This window comes from Lissotriton vulgaris, chromosome 2_1 (genome assembly GCF_964263255.1).
Source record: "Lissotriton vulgaris chromosome 2_1, aLisVul1.2, whole genome shotgun sequence".
Classification (NCBI taxonomy): domain Eukaryota; kingdom Metazoa; phylum Chordata; class Amphibia; order Caudata; family Salamandridae; genus Lissotriton; species Lissotriton vulgaris.
The window spans coordinates 1,750,710,342-1,750,728,463 of record NC_141687.1 but is presented as its reverse complement, the minus strand read 5'-3'; the positions used below and the strand labels follow the sequence as shown (position 1 = coordinate 1,750,728,463).

Below are 18,122 nucleotides of genomic sequence, written 5' to 3'. Positions count from 1 at the left end.
ACCATACACAGGAGGTGAATGAACGAAAACTGAGGAAATACAGAAGGGACACATTAGACTACAAGTTACAAGAAGTCTATACATGGGCTGAAATATATGCTAAGAGGAGACAGACGAGACAATATACATCCCAAACAGACACATCATCCACGGACAGTGATAGAACCCAGCAAAAAAAACCAACGATCAGAAGTACAACACCCGATAAACCAACCACCTCGGAGCCTTTTTTAGAAGTAGGCCCAACAGAAATAGAAGACCCAGGAGGGGACGCAACAAAAACAAAAGAAATAAATCCACCACAAACGAAGACCACCACGACCAGGAAAGACAGGAAGAAACACTGACGAGCCCAGATAACTTGGTATTGAACATCTCAGACCAAAACCTCAGTGCCTTGCAAATAAACACCTTACAACGAGGACTATCGTTCGTGCCCACAACCCATACCAACAAACTAGAACTCGAAGTAAGTCTTTTTAAACTCACACGAAAGATGAGGTTGAGACATTTTTTTGAGAACGTCATAACGGAAAAACTACCCACGAAAGATGATGAGCTTAAAGGTTTAAAAACCTCCAGCAACTACATGCCACCAACATCACACAAAATGATTGACCTCTTTGAGAACTTGTGCAAACAAGAAATCAACAAAATCAACACCAACAAAAGGTCTAAAACATTGAACATGTCCAAAAAAGAATTTGGAGCCATAGAAAGTATAGCAAACAACAAAAAATTAATCTGTCAAAAAGCAGATAAAGGAGGAGCTACGGTGGTAATGAATAAGAGTTTTTATGAAGAATCCATGCAAGCACACTTAAGCGACACAGATACTTACATGGAAATAAACCATGATCCAACCACGGACATACGTAGAACCCTACAGATCTTGTTGAAACAAGCCACAGATAAGGGAATTATCAATGAAAAAACCAAGCAGTATCTAACACAAGAGAACCCGAAAAGTCCCACCATATATCTCGTACCAAAGGTGCATAAAGACCCCAACAAACCACCATGCCGGCCTATCGTATCCACCAAATTGAGCATACATGAACCAGTGGGCAAATTCATCGATAGGTACCTACAACCTCTTGTCACAAAAAACATCTCCTATATAAAGGATACCACAGACTTTTTGGTAAAATTACAAGCAGTAAAAATGGAACCTGACTGCATTATGGCCACCGTAGACGTAAAAACATTATATACGTCCATACCACACAGAGAAGGCCTGGAGGCCATCGAGAAAGCCTTACTACGCAGCACCTACCCACAAGATCTACAAATCTTTTTGTTACAATTGATGGAATTTACCTTGATGAACAGCTACTTTATTTATGACAAACACTGGTACATCCAACTAAATGGCACAGCCATGGGCAATTGCGCCGCACCGGCGTACGCTAATCTGTTCATGGGAGCTTACGAAGAAGAACATATCTATAACAACCAAGAATGGGCAACACACCTATTAGCGTACATGAGATTCATAGACGACATGTTCATTATATGGAAAGGAACACAGGAAGCACTGACACAACAACTGATGATTCTAGATGAGAAAAACGAGAGAATAAAATTCACATGGAAGATCGACAAAACCACCATTCAATACTTGGATGTGGAAATAACATTGAATAACGGCAACATCACCACAAACCTATACCGGAAACCCACAGACAGAAATAACTTATTACATTACACCAGCCACCATCCCACAACGCTGAAAAAACACCTACCGTTCACTCAATTTCTTAGGGTGAAGAAAGTGGTATCTGAGGACCAGAAGTGCCTAGAACAACTTGAAATCATGGCAGAAAGATTTTCCTCTCGAGGATATCCAAAAGAAACTATCCAGGAATCTCAAAAAAGAGCGCTTACCAAAACAAGACAAGAACTATTGACATATAAAACCACCATTAAGCCACAGAGAATAACATGTGTAAGTAAATACTCAAATGTCAGCTCCCAGTTCAAGAAAATCATTTACAAGAATTGGCAAATTGTGCAAATGGAAAGTGATTTCAACGGCATATTTGATCAACAACCCCTCTTTGCTCATACCCGTGGCAAAAACTTAGGAGAGCTATTGAAACAACCTAAACAGACCTTTCCGCATCAAATTTTCAGAGGAACAGTACCATGTTTGAACTGTGCAAACTGTCACAACATCATGAAGGGGTCAACGATAAATCACCCCATGAAAGGACACAAAATACCACTTAAAGTAAACGCCAGTTGCGACACCACCAATGTGGTATACCTTTTAAAATGCCCATGTGGAAGTGTATACGTGGGTCACACGGAAAGAAAACTAAAAGTGAGGTTAACCGAACATAAGAGTAACATCCGCACACACTCGACCAAATCAACGGTAGCTACCCACTTCACAGAAAAACGCCATAATCTAAATCAACTGAGAGCTTGCATCCTAGAGGTGGTACCAAAAAAAGAAGGAACATTGAACAAAAAAAACCTGCTCAAAAGAGAAAACCACTGGATATATTACCTGAACTGCCTTAAGCCACATGGACTCAATGATCGGACAGAACTTTTGTGTTACTTGTAACTTAGAGACAAGTACCTATTATAACATACGACCTGTTAAACATATCGTCCAGTAATTCATATAGGGGGCCGATTGATTTTCTCCACATGTTTAAAACACACCTTGTAACACCGAATATGTGTTTGTTTACTAATAGTTTCACTTTGCTAACACGCATCGGCAGAAAAACCTGCACTTTTATTGTCACTAAAGCTTTATTTTGTCAATTTCACGCTAGTCTAAAAAAAACGACCCAGCAAGGACAGCCTGCACCTTTAATGAAACCACTCCCATATAGCGACATAGAACGCATGCGCTAACTCCGCGGCGTTTCCTAACCCCGATATGCAGACTCTCCATTGAACCGGAGAGTACCCGAGAGAGATCGCTAGCAACTAACGGTGAGCTAAAACTAGACCCACAGAGCCAAAGCGTAAGCGGCAGCGCGACCCCTTTGTTAACCGCCAGTTAACTTCATTGCATATGCCCCTAATCAGCGTTAAAGTTTAAAGACGCGCGCATGAACACACGTAACCAGCTATGTTATAACCGAAGCCTCTAAACAGCAGGATAGCAATGTTTTAAGGACAGGCGCTTGAGTATACTAAGTTAAGCATGTTTATCACGTACTTTTGAGAGAGCACAAGTAGTGTTTATTAGTGACTTAAATTTGGTTCAATCACATAAGGTTACAATGTACATATTTCGTTTGTTTATAGATGTTCCCTGAAGAAGGTGACTCATTTCACCGAAATGCATAGGAACTAAACAACATTGTTGCTACTTGCCATTAACCATCAATGTGATGACATTTTGAACCAATTGGAAATACAATTTATGTTGAACAAAACTACCTTTGTTTGGAATTTCATTTGTGAATAAAACTCCAGCTGGATTACACAGCATTAATACTGGTGCCATGGGAGACACACCTATGGGTTCATAGGTGCGCAACCAGTTTGGACCCCGAGCACCTCCCCAGTGGAATAAGGCAGTCTCTACTCCTGGATTGCAAGAGAGGCAGTCCCTGAGAGAGAGGGGGCCGCAGACCGAGAGTCCGTGCTCTCCTTCCGCTCCGACCGGGAAAAACATCTCATGTATCATTAGCTGCGCAGAGGGCAAGTTCATCAGAGGCCAAGAATTTACAGCCCATGAAGTCCAGCTTCTTAGAATTTCAGTTTGTATGGGAAATGGGAAAGACATTTCGATTTAACTTTGCAGAGGAGGCTTGAACCACTAGTCTTCTGGTGTAACAACAAGAACTTCAGCTCACACATGACTGGTCTCTGTTGTCTATAGTTGTCTGCGGACTACCCGGCCTGAGAAGTATTTTTCTTTAGCAGCCCAGGACAGAGTGATCAATGCCCATAATGTCATGTCTGTGTTACCATTCATGAGGTCATTATGTTCTGTGTTGGATTGCTAAGAGTCACTTGACTGAGCAATGGCAGTTGCCTGTAAGCAGTTGCCAGTACAAGATTCCCCTCCAGAGCGGTCTCTACCTTACTGATTAAATCTTCATTATTGTATCCTGACTTGAGCAATTACTACAATTTGTTTGGCGACGAGGATGGGATTAAATATCACACCTCACACATCTCTAGGTGTTCTACAAGGTTGTTGCAATATGATATTGGTGTCTGAAATTGTAGAGGAAGAGGCTAATGTAGTGATCAATGCCCATGATGTTCTGGGTTACCATTCATCTGGTCATTTTGTTCCATATTGGAATGTTAGGAGTCACTTGATTGAGCAACAGCAGTTGCCAGTACAACAAACTCCTCCTTAGCATACTCTAAATTCTTCATTATAGGTAACCTGACTCGAGTAATTACTACATACAGGTTACAAAAGTGCCTCATTATAAGGTAGCAAAGGATCTCAAATTAAAGAGGAGGACTTCAAGATAGATTTTTCTTATGCAGAGGGAAAATTCAACTCCAATGCTTTATATACCACCAACGTGAACAAAGACTTCCTCTGAAGAAAAGCTAGAGGTGTGAGAGAAGATGGGTACCAGCCTTCGAGTCATCATCTTCTGTACAGACATTACCTTTATACCTAATCAGTGCGAAGCCCTAGGTGTCCAAATGGGAGTGCAGTGATCACTGTGCTACTGGAACTAAGCTGCACTCGACAGAGGAATACCAATCAGGGATAAAACCGGTCTTGGGTTGCTTGTGTTGCAGTTAAGGGTGGAGATGGCTTAGCAGTTCGGGTTGGATTGTTCTTATTTGAGCAGGGTCACGGCTGATTTTCATATGGCTGGGTCCAAACTAATGTATCAGGGAGTGCAAAAGAACAATGGACTGGGATGCAGCCCTCACTAATTATCAGTGACTGACATTAATTCAAGCAGCATTCCACCCCCTCTTTCTTTGTATACTAGAATACTTATCAGGCATGACCAGAGCATCGGTGATGGAAGCAAACATTCTTTCATTGAGACACATTTCTGCACCACGGAAAAGAGCTGTTCCAAGACATCAAAACAGGACTTAACTTTCTCTTTTGTCAAATTAGATTAATTAAGACAAATTGGAGGGCTTATAAAGGAGCGCCAAAAGTGGCTCACAGGGGTTACAGAGGGGTGGAGCATGGCTATGACGAGGACTCACGAAGTCATGTCCTCACGGAGATTCTGAGGCAGGTGATCTCCCTGAACAGTTACATTAATGATTTCCAGCAAAAATAGCCTAGGTTGGGAACTATTTTAAGTAATTATCTGGCTTAACTGGTTGGTTTTACTCCTTGGTTTATCTGTCGTTTAAAGTTGATTCAGTTTGCAAAGACCCTGAGTGGTGCTGTTATGACTTCTGTTATGCTTCATATCTGGTACATTGTCAATGTGCAATGTCAAGTCATTGCCTTCTGAAGTTTGCCACTCTGTTTACATCAAATGCAATACGTTCACCAGTGTATGCTGTTTGAAAATTAACTAGTTTTCTGCTTCACTTTGTATATTTCTAGATCAATGATAAAAACAAAGGTTAAACCTTTGCCACAGTTAGTAAATCTTTTTTTATTCTTTCTATACAAACCAAACTTAAAATACACAAACATTAGAAATTCTTCAGTTATAGTTATACATTAAATTGATGATTTACATACAACCTTTAAAAATTTAAATTTATAAACTTATACCTTCAATTTATAATTTAGGTAACACCTTCAAATTATTATAACTCGCACACCTCCATACACAGTGTATACCACTTGATAGGTACACTACATTAACTATAATTTGTGTCTTCTTCATGTATTGCTTATACCCTTTTATATTATCTAACGTATACCACGTAAAATAATAGTATTGACAAGAATAGTTGTGACACTGCAAATTAAATCTTTTGTAACATCACAGCGTATGGCGAGTTATAGTAAATGTAGTGTGGCTACTGGGGTGAAAACACTGGGCCTGATTCACAAAGGTATACTTACACTTTTGTGTAAGTTTACGATTGTTTGCTATTCACAAAGGGATTTACGAGTAGTATCTTTACGAGTGTGGAGTCTCCACACATAAAAAGAGCTATCTTTTTACGTGCGGAGACTTCGCACTCAAAGATCCTACTGGAAAATCCCTTTGTGAATAGCAAACAATCGTAAACTTAAACAAAAGTACATGTTTACCTTTGTTAATCAGGCCCCCGTGTAAGGAAGTGCACTAGTTATAATATTTTGAACGTGTTGCTTAAATTATTAATTAAAGATATACATTTTTATTTTTGTGTACTTTAACTTTTGTTTGTACCTAAAGAATAAAGTTATATAAACTTAAAGGCGGTGCATGAATTACAAATGTAATGTATAACTATACTGAAGAAATTCTATGTTTGTTTATTTTAAGTTTGGTATGTATAGCAAGAATGAATAACGTTTTATCTTACTATAACAAAGGTTTAACCTTTGTTTTTGTCACTGAAAGTCAATGTTTTTTAAAATGTATTTGTAATAAACACCTTTTTGAAATCGTAGAACGTACTGTCATTAAGTAGAGTGTTATTAAGTGAGCGTGGTACAGTACGATGGAGGAGTGTCGTAAAGTGTACTGTTGAAGGGTATATTGTTTTGGAGTGGAGTAAAGTGGAATGTGGTACAGTGGAGTGTGTGCATTGGAATAGCATAGAGAGGAGTGGTCTATAGTGGAGTGACATAGAGTGGACTGCTGTACAGTGCAGTACAGAGGAAAGGTATGGCGTAGACAGGAATAGCACAGAGTGTAAGTATTGTAGAGTGGAGAGGCATAAAGTGGGGTGGTCTACAGTAGGATACCGTGCAGTGGAGTGGCATGTAGTGGTGTAGGGTGTAACAGCATATAGTGGAGTAGCGTAGAGTGCAGTGGCATAGAGTGGATGGTGTGCAGTGGAGTGAAATACAGTACAATAGCGTAGAGTGGAGATTCGTAGAGTGGAATAATGTTTAGTTGATTGTCGTACAGTGGAGTGGCATAGAGTGGAATAGCGTATAGTGGAGTGGCGTAGAGTAGAGAGTTGAAGAGTGAAATACCATAGAGGATAGTGTTGTAGAGTGGAGCGTGGTTTAGAGTGTGGTAGGGTAGACTGCAGAGGTGTACAGTGTAATAGCATACTGTGGAGTGGCGTAGAGCAGAGTGTTCTAGAGTGGAGTAGTTTACAGTGGAATAGCATAGAGTGTAGTGGTGTAGGGTAAAGTGGCGTAGAGTGGAGTGGCATAATGGAGAGTAGTGTGCAGTTGAGTAGTGCAGAGTGGAATAACATTGAGTGTTACTGGCGTACAGCGTAGTGACGTAGAGTCGAGTGGCATATAGCGGAATAATGTCCAGTACAGCAGAGTAGAATGGAGTGTCATACGGTGGAATAGGGTAGAGTGTTTTAGGGTACAATGGATTGGCATACAGTGGAGTAGTGTACAGTGGAGTGGCATAGAATGGAATGTTATACAGTGTAATAGCATACAGTGGAGTGGGGTAGAGTGCAGTGGCACAGAGTGGAGTGGCATAGAATGGAGTGAGGTAGAGTACAGTGGTGTGGAGTGGTGCACAGTGGAGTGGCATTCAGTGAAGTGGCATTGTGGAATAGCATTGAGTGGAGTGTCATACAGTGGAGTTGAGTACGGTGGAATTGTGTAGAGTGCATTAGTGTGCAGTGGAGTGGCATAGACTGGAGTGTCGTACAGTTGAGCAGCTTACTGTGGAACAGGGAACAACAGAGTGGTGTACATTGGAGTGGCATACACTGGAATGTGTTAGAGTTGACTGGTGTATAGCGGACCAGTGGAAAGTAGAGTGGCATACAGTAGGGTGGTATAGAGTGGAGTGGCATACAGAGTAGTGTTGCAGAGTGCAGTGGTGTAGAGTGGCATACAGTGGAACAGCGTAAACTGAAGTGGTAATAGAGTGAAGTGGATTACACCGTAATAGCTTATAGAGTGGAGGAACATATATTTGGTGTAGCGTTGAGTAGAGTGGCATAGAGTGGAGTGAGGTACAGTGAAATGGAGTGTAGTAGAACAGCATAAATGGAGTGGCATACATTGTAGTGGTGTAGAGTGGAGTGCTGTAGATTGGAGCAAGGTACGGTGTAGTGGGGTAGATTGTAGTTTCATACAGTGAAGTTCCGTACAGTGGAGTGGTGTAGAGTGGAATATGTTGATTGTTACTAGCATACGGTGCAGAGACGTATAGTGGAGTGGCATATAGTGGAATAGTGTACAGTAGAGTAGATTAGAATGGAGTGTCATGCAGTGGAATAGGGTAGAGTGTAGTAGGGTAGAGTGGATTGGCATAGAGTGGAACGGTGTACAGTGGAGTGGCATATAATGGAACTGAAGTACAGGGTAATAGTGTACAGTGCATTCTCATTGAGTGGGGTGACGTAAAGTGCAGTGGCACAGACTGGAGTGGCACAGAGTGGAGTAGATTGGAGTGGGATAAAGTGGAGTGGGATAGAGTGGGGGGTAGAGTGGAGTGGCGAGAGTGGAATAGCATATATTAGAGTGACGCAGAGTGGAGTGGAACTGCACAGAGTAGAGATTTGTACAGTGGAATAGTGTAAAGTGTATTGGCATATAGGGTAGTAGCGTGCAGTGGAGTGGCATGGACTAGAGTGCCGTACAGTTGAACAGCATACACTGGAATTCCGTACAGTGGAGTGGTGCAAATTGCAGTGGCATAAAAAGGATTGTTAGAGTGGAGTGCAGCATAGTGGAGTAGCATAGAGTAGAGTGGCGTACAGTGGAGTGGAGTACAAGAGTGTTGTAGACTGGAGTGAGGTGCAGTGTAGTGGCGTATATGGGAATAGCATACAGTGGAGTAGCGTAGCATGGAATGGCATACACTAGAGTGGCATACAGTGGAAATGCGTACACTGGAGGGGGGGACAGTGGTGTAGAGTGGAGAAGTGTAATGTCGTACAGTGGAGTACAGTGGCGTAGAGTGTAGTGAAGTAGAGTTAGTGGCATACAGTGGAATAGAATACAGTGGAGTGGCGTACAGTCTGGTGGTGTAGAGTGGAGTGTTGTAGAGTGGAATATTGTAGGGTGGAGTGTTGTAGAGTGGAGCTGAGTACAGTGTAGTAGGGTAGAGTGAAGTGGCGTACAGTGTGATAGCGTACTGTGGAGAGGGGTAGAGAGGAGTTTTGTAGAGTGGAATAGGATAAAGTGGAGTGGTGTAGAGTGGAGTAGCGTACAGTATTGTGGTGCAGAGTTACTGGCGAACAGTGTAGTGACATATCATGGAATGGTGTGGAGAGCACAGTGTAGTACAGTAAAGTGGACTGGCGTAGAGATTAGTGGAGATTAATGTAGTGATGTACAACGTAATAGAGTACAATGGATTGCCATGAAGCGGAGTGGTGTATATTGGAGTTGTGCAAAATGCAGTGGCGTACTGAAGAATAGCGTACAGTGCAGGGGTGTACACTGAAATGGCATTCAGTGAAGTGGCATGAAGTGGAACAGAGTAGAGTGTAGTTGTGTACAGTGCAATAGCATTGAGTGGAAGGATGTAGTGTATTTGCGTACACTGGAGTGTCAAAAAATGTTGTGCCACAAAGTGTAATAGAATACAGTGGAGTGGAGTAGCGGGGAGTGGAGTGGCGTAGAGTGGAGTGGCATACAGTGGATTATAATTGAGTGGTGTAAGTAGGAATGGTGTAGAGTGGAGTGGCGCAGAGTAGAGTCGTATGGAGCATAAATTGTAGTGGAGTACAGTGGTATGTGGTAATTGAAACAGACCTAGTTTTAAAGTGTATTAATGGATTTAGATGTAATGTGGCAGGAAAATATATTATTTGATGTAACTGGTAATTTTTGGTAGTAGGTCTGATTTGTGCAAGTAGTTTAAAGTTATAGTTTTTAAAATACCTAGTTATATATTGTGCCGCGGGATACCGCAGAAATGTCACAGTATACAGCGGTTAATTTTAAAGTATACCGTGATACACCGCAGTAAGTTTGCAGTATACCGCGATACATGTGCATGTAATTGGGTAATGTCTGCGTTTACCAGAGGTAAAAGGCAGCAATGTCGTTTTCAGCACATTTTGTCCGCGTTCTACTGCATTCTGGTTAGGGTCTTAGATATAGGTAAGTAGTATGTTTTAATATTGTCCTCTACCTATTACAAATTTATGAAAGTGTTAATAGGAAGAGAATGTATTTATATAATTGTCTATATATTTTTACAGCAGTATAGGAGAACTGTGCATATTTAAAAAATAGATTTTTAAGTAGCACAGTAATTTGTAGGTATTATCACAGAACTTCGTAGACTTTTTATTAAAGATTTCAATATATTAAAAATGCAAAAAGCACTGTAAAACCCTCTATTTATAAAATATAGGGTACTACAGTGTATTCTGAATTTTCTAAGATATTTTTTTTTTGGGTATAGGGGTACTCCTAAGGCAGTGCTGCAGTACAATGTACATGTTTTGTAAATGTATAGAAACTTATTCATATTTTCCCCTACCTATTACCGCTTTAATAAAGTGGCAATAGTTAGGGGAAAAATATCATACCTAATACTTACCTACATCTAAGTGGAAAGACAGAACACAGGCAAAGTGGACCTAAAAACAAAATAGCTGCCTTTAACTTTTGTAAAGGCAGTCGTTAGCCAATGACATAATGACTTGTCATCGCTATGTATCGCAGAAATACAGGGACATTTTGTAAAGATACAGTGGCCACAGACATCATTAAGTTAAAATGCCTTATAACTAGAAAAATACTTACCTGTAGTACCCAAAAGTATTATCTGTGCACCATAATGGCTAATCCTTCCAAATTTCATATACATCTGTTCAATCGTTTTCATGCTACGAGAGATACAAATGTCTGTGCAAAATGCATTTGTGATAAAAAGTTTTATGGGACCCTCCTTTTATCTTTTCACCTCTTTGAAAAATCAACGCAAAACTTTGAAACATCTGCCAAAGCACAAGGAAAAACAAATCTGAAAGTTTTGTGGAGATTTTTCAAACGGGTGCAAAGTTATTAGCAACCAAAATTAAAAAGGCCTGGGAATCCTAACTATGTCTCAGAGTGGCTACTGCCACTCTGTAATATCAGTTATGCTACATAGCAATTACTTCAGCAGTGTGAGGGGGTAGGGATAAAGGAACCACTGTCCACAGTTTGTAAATCAAGCATGGTGACTGGTTGCAGACTTGTGAGGTTGTTTGCTGTGATACAGTCCTTTTACTTATAACAAGTAAATTCAGGAATTTAAAGCTAACTCTTTCCGATTAAGGGAATATAAGGATAAATATAATGAGTAGCAATGTATCGATTATCTAGCATTTGACACCACATGACTCAAATAATCACCCTATTCAGTACACCTGGTCTCGTTGGCCTATCACGAAGATATTTAAGGCTTATTGGAACAACCTGAACATAGCTTACCATCTTCTCATTGTGACCATCTGTCAATGAGTCATATTTTCACATGATGATAAACATTGGTAGCTTCAATCACTGTACGAAGCTACACGTCCATGAATAACAAAGAGACAAAGACCAGAATGTATGTGGCTGCTGTAAACATACATGTAGTTGCTGCAGTACCAGGCAGTAGGGTGATGCTCTTTGGGGAATCCTTCTTTGCTGGAGTTGATGAGACCTCATTCTCCTTTCTTCGCCTCTTGTAAGGAACAAAGAGTCGTACTGGCCCACTCTAGCAAAAATAGAAAACACAATGTCATCACGCAAGCAGGTGCCATAACAGTACCTACACAATCTTTACATTTATGCCTCTAGCATATCTGGTTGGCTCACTGAGTTGAAGTTTTTTAATTGTTCAGCGTAATTACTATATTAATTGTTTCTAATTTTCGACGCAAACTAGGAGGCACCAAACCCCTAGTTAAAATGAGACAGAAGGTTTATTTAATCTCAGTGTCCTAACTGCTTAACTGACAAAAACCCTGTTTGAGAAAAATACAGGTGACATGTTGGATAGCCAATTGGCCAGACAGGAAAAATGTTCTCCAAATTACTAAAATGCTAATTTAACAGGTGGTACAAAAACACACCTCCCAAGAGGAAAATATTAGATTTTCTCCTTAAAGAGACCCAGTAGGAAGTGACGGGGGCACATGTATTTTTCAAGGTGGATTATGAAATTCCTGGAAAATCCATGAAAACCACACAATATCACAGGAAAATAAACTATTCTTAGTTTAATCCCATCCGAACCTAAAATAGAGATTTGAGACGGGAATTGCTTAGTTCTATTAGACTTTGTTATAAGATTTCAAAATTGCTCCTTTAGTGCAGCTTGGAGTAAATCAAAGCAATTTTAGTCTGCTGTTTTTCTTTCAAAGTCAGAACAAATAGGTCTCCTTTTCCCATAAAATTAGGATTTCTTTTCCCCTAGGATTCAATGAATAAATGTTGCAATCATTTGTTAATCTTGAGGGAAAGTTCTCCATCCCTGGGATCTTTTTGTGTTTCAGCCTTCTTCTTTAGTCGTTTACTAAGTCTCTGAATCGTATGAACAGCTGCATACATTCTATCCTCAAAGCCATGGATGAGATTTGCTGTACCTGCTATGCTGCTCCCGAAGAAAGGTGGTGATAATGTTCTTGCTAGAGATAATGCTAGAGTTCTAGAAAATTCTATCTTGGTTTTAATCAACTGTTGCAGTGTAATTACCGGAATTTAGTGACCAGTTTGGATTTTGCTGAATCTGTAAATCAAGCATTGAGTGAATGATTGCATGCATGGTCACTGCCTTGATTAGTTATTGAGAAACCAGAAACACTTCTTGTAAAAGATGTCAGGGTGTTCCTTTCAATTCTCCCATTTAGGATCACCCCATTGATGCTCGAAAGTAAGTCGAGATGGAATCTTCCATGTTTAGCTGCCTTGTTTTTAGAAGGGAAGATCAGGAATGTTTAGAGTATAGATATGTGATATCTATGATTGGTAAGCAAGAAGAAGTAATACTAAGCGGAGAATCTACCTTCAGTGGCTTACAGCTGAAGTTAGTATCAGAAGCAGCACGAATAGTAGAAGTTCCCTCGAGCATTATGTGTGCACTGCTGAATTCGGGTGCATGTGGAATTTGCTCAACATGCGTCTCTTTTTGGATAGTGGAATGGGGTTCATTGACACCTCAGCTCCCTGTTCTAGTTTTAGTTGAAGGGAGTCTTTGCATACTTTATTAACATTGTTTTCTGGTGTGTCATGTCTTTCAAATTGTGGATCAAGTTATGCGATGGGATCTTTTTGTAGTAATTTTGCATGTGTTACTTTTTTGCTCGTCATGAACAATGGGAATAAATCAGGGCCAGCACAGGAGGGGAATACCATCAGCATTGATGGTGTTAATGCATTGCTGGCATTCTATGCTCAAACTTCCAAATAGTATCTTTTTTCCTCCCTCCCTCCCTCTTGAGTTGCTTCTGCGTGTTGCCCTCTTTTCTCAGGAGATTAACGACTTGTCTGTCCCTACAGTGGGATCTTTTGATTGCATACGTCATGTGTCCCTATGTCGATGGGGAGGGGGGGGGGGTAGGTGGGGGCTTCCCCGGGAGGACCTGTCTCCTCTCTTTCTGTCCTGCTCTGCCTCTGCCGCCCGGTTTCGCGGAGCAGAGCCATCAGGAGTTGGCTGCTCCTGTTCCTGCTCAGATGCCGTCATTTCCTCTACTAATTGTCCCCATGCTCTAGCTCTATCAGTGGTCCCTATGCCCAGTTCTGCCTCTGCCAACAGAATCCTCCCTTCTGCACTTGCCCATTTTCCGAGCTTATGCTTCCAAGTTCTAGCCTTTGACGCCCCTACCAATTTCCAATTCCTAAATAACCGAGCCTGAAAACCCAGATCAACAAAACTGCTGGATGCTGTTTTGCTCTCATCAGGGTGCTCCGAAAGAATCTCCCGATGCGACCATCACAGGCCAGAGCACTGGTAATCAGAAGCGTTAACTTGAGTAGACTAGACTACTGTAACTCGCTGCTGCTAGAGTCTCCAAAGTACCTAATTGAGAGACTGCAGAGGGTCCAGTCAATGGCGGCCAAGCTGGCTTTATCAAGACCAAGATACTCATCCGCCTCGCACGCGCTGGCAGAGCTACACTTGCTCTCAGTGTCAGAAAGGATAACGTTTAAATCCCTCTGCCTTGCGTTCAAAGCTCTGCATGGTGCTGGACCTAAACACATGCAGTATAAATTTGAATGATATGTCCCCACCCGGAGTCTACGCTCATCCTCGGCCAATCTGGTTAAGGTGCCCAAATTCACAAAGATTAAATCAGGCGGGAGAGCTTTCAGCATTGCGGCTGCAAAGCTTTGGAAGAAACTCCCTACCAATATTAGACAGTCAGAAGAGCTGATGCAGTTTATGAAAGGAGTCAAAACCTGGTTCTTTTCCGGGGAATGAACCATCTCCTAATCAGTCTGCCTCGATCAATCTGCTCACGGCCGTTTATCCATCCACGGCTAATTTGAGCACATGTTTGATAGCGCCAGGATACCCTTTGGGCGACAGTGCGCTTTACAAGTGCTTAATACATACATACATACATACATACATACATCTCCCGCTTGGCTAATACCCATGCCAGATCCTGGAATTTCGCTGTCGTTTTGGTCTTGGCTTCATGTGGGAACCAGCCCAGTATGAGGTGCTCCGGGGTGCGCAGGATTTCTTTATCTACAAATGCTCCTAAGATGTGAAGGCTCTTCCGAGAACGGAATCAATTTGGGGCAGTTCCAGAACATGCGTAGTATGTGTGCCTCCCTAAACCCACACCTAGGGCATGCCACCGCCTCAACATGGAAGTGCTTTCTGATGCGTGCAGGAGTGAGGTAGGCCCTTTGTAAGATGTAATAGTTAATAAGTTTAAACCTCGCATTTCTGGTTGCTTTTAATGTTCTCTCGACTATACTCTCACAGGCCTCCTCCAGGAGCAGAATCCCTAGATCTTCCTCCCACTGCAATCGCTCCATCGGTTTCTGAATGTCTGGGCTCATGGCTCTATATAGGAAAGAGACTGTTTTTATTCTACCCGCCGACGTGGCGATATATCGGCAGCCGTTTAGTGCCTGGGGCTTCACGGTTCCTGTCCATAATCTTTTCTCATACTCATGGTGATTGCCCTATATAGTAGGAAGTGACCCTGAGGTAGATCATATTCAGCCCGAAAGTCCTCGAAGGGGAGCATTCTGAGTCATGGTGTAAGTCCCCCGTTCTCTGTACTCCAGCCTCCTCCCAGTCACCTATACCCGCCCAGCTGCCCCTATGCGGGAGGCCACAAAGTAGCTGCAGTGGCAGCTCAGGCGAGTATGGGATTCTATGATTCGCACATTGGAGGTACCTGGGCCAGCACTTAATGATCATCTTAGTTTCCATAGTGTCTTGTGTCGTCTGCCTTCGTACTCGCAGTACCAGTTTAGCCTGCTCTGCGTCTGTTGGCGCGAATGGATACTGGGTCCGTTCCGGGTTCCGCCATGCTGCCAGCCACTGGATCAGCCAGTTGAGCTGCGCCGCCGGGTAATATAGCTCTAGATCTGACACCACCAGTACACCTGTTGCCGGAAATCGTTTCAGCGTGGTTAGGCCACTCGCCTGCCGCCTGTTCCCCAAGGGAACAATGTGACCATGGAATCCAGGTCCTTAAACAATGCCCTTGGGATCCATACTGGGAAGGCCCCAAAAAAGTACAACAGTCTGTGCATGGCCACCATCTTCAGTAGGGCGACCCTGCCAGCCATAGACAATGGCAGGGTTCCGCAGAAGCCCATAAACGTACTCAGAGAGCTTACTGCTCTGCCCACGTTGCCCTCTAGCAGGTCCGCTGTTTCATGGTAGATTCTTACTCCCAGATATGACACGCTTGGGTGCTCCCATTGGAGGTTGTCCAATACCAGGGGCGGTGGTGTGTTTGGCACCAGGGGGAATAGTTTTTACTTCTGGCAATTACCTTTGAGTCCCAACAGGTTGCCAAACTCCTCCAGCATGATCTGCACACACTGCAGGTCCCTCCCCAGGTCTCAAAGGAAGATCAGTAGATAGTCCGCATATAGTGCTATGTGGTGTTACACGGCTCTCATCAGAAGGCCTCTGAAGGCCTGTCCCGGTCTCGCTCGGGAGGCCAACGGCTCCATAGCTAGGGTGAACTGCAGTGGGGAGAGGGGGCAGCCCTAACGCGTTCCCTGCTGCACCACCTGCGTTCCAGATATCACTTTACCAGTGCGCACCCTTGCCATAGGGTTGGTGTACAACAATCTCACCCATGCACAAAACCACCTCCCAAACCCAATGGCATCCAGCACCACATATAGGAAGGACCACTCAGGGCTATCAAAGGCCTCCTCAATGTCCACTGCGAACACTGCTTCCTCAGGTATGTTGTGATCCCATGAGTCCATGATGGCTAGTATGTTTATCGCTGTGTTTCGCCCCGGGATAAACCCGGCCTGATCCAGGTGCACTAACTTTGTCATATGAGGTAATAGTCGGTTTGCTAGGATTTTACTTAGTATTTTGTAGTCCATGTTTAACATGGACAGGGGTCGATATGCTGTACGGTCGTGTGTCGGCTTCCCTGGCTTTAATATTGGTACAATGAGTACTTCACTGAAGCTCTCTAGCAGTACTCTGGCCTCACGGGCTGCACTGTACAGTGCAGTTAGTCTAGGAGCCAATTCTTCAGTATATGTCCCATAAAACTCCCCTGGCAACCCATCGGTGCTGGGGGTTTTGTTACGTGCCATGTGTTTTATGGCTTCACGTACCTCCTGTTTTGCGATGTCCTCCCCTAGTTCATCCGTCTCTTCTAGTTCTAGTCTAGGTAATTGTGCCCCCTCTAGATATTCCTGTGCTGTGGATCTGTCTCGCCCTGCGGGACTGCAAAATAGTCCTGCATAATATTGCGCAAAGATGGTATTGATTGCCTCTTGGGTAAAGCATCTAGTGCCTGCTTGGTCCTCTAATTCCACTATCGGGGAGTTTCTGTTATTGAGGTTAGCTAGCCATGATAACAGAGATCCAGAATTGTCTCTCTCCACGTGCGCCCTGCTCAGGTATTGTTTATAATCGAAACTTCTCAGGCGCTTTGTTTTCTTTGCTACCTCTTCCCTAGCATCCTTCACTTGTGTCTTCATCTCTGGTTTCCCTGGGCGCTCCTTCTCTAGGTCTCTGAAGGTCTGCTCCGCCCCTTCTATCTCCAAGAGGACCGTTCGTCTGATCCCCTTGCATTCTTCTATGCAGTGACCTCACACAACTGCCTTAAAGGCGCCCCACTCCGTCATTGGGGAGGAAGCTGTCCCTGCGTTGTCCTCGAAGTATTGTGTGATTTTCGTTCAGATCCTTTCCCTGAAAACCTGGTCATCTAGCGCCTCCGGGCGGAACTGCCATGTTGGGATTACAGGTCGGGTCTGAGTCCTAGCAAGACTGGGTTATGGTCTGAGATCATTCGGGCCAGATACTCAGTCATGGACACCGTACTCTGCACATCCACTGTGCACAAAAAGATATTGAGTCGGACATGGAGTTCGTCCATGGGCGAGAAGTAAGAATAGTCCCTATCGTGAGGGTGCAGTCTCCGTCCCCGTTACCTTCCCCCTGATCTGCAATTGCATCCTGCCTCTCAGCGTACTTCATTTCCTGCCCTTCTCGATATGTTCTTAGATTATATCATCTGCCGATGGTGGGGTTATGTGTGGGAGTTCAAAACTCGGAACTTCCAATACTGTGGATGATCTTTCAGAGTCCAGTTCTTGCAGCTGGCCTCAGCTCCTCTGGGACAGTAGTTCCCCTCCTCGGCCACTGATCAGCACCACCTCCTTCACCACATTCTGAAACTCAATTTGTACTTCTTCTCGCCTGGGCATGGGCAGGTGTCCATTGTTCTGTCTGCGCTGGGATCTGCCACTGCGTGTCCGTTGCCCTCTTGGTTCTGGAGGGAGTATTTCTCCTCGGTTGCACTCAGGCCAGTCCTAAGACTCTCGCGAGGTCTGAAAGAATTCCACTGAGTTTTTTTACTCCGGCGGACAGAGCTTTTGCTTCACGCTGGGCTACACTCCTCTTTGCTTCTGGACGTCTGTAGAAAAATGCGCACTACTGTGTTGTCATCTGAAA

General features: G+C 43.1%; 1 protein-coding gene across 1 annotated transcript in view; it reads right to left on the bottom strand.

The window, feature by feature from the left end:
• The window catches only part of DEAF1 (DEAF1 transcription factor), a 420,279-nt gene that overhangs the window by 183,166 nt on the left and 218,991 nt on the right, over positions 1-18,122 (bottom strand). Inside the window, exon 7 of the mRNA XM_086957772.1 lies at positions 11,588-11,714. Coding sequence (XP_086813898.1) covers positions 11,588-11,714 — 127 coding nt within the window. The remainder of the gene's footprint in view (positions 1-11,587; positions 11,715-18,122) is intronic.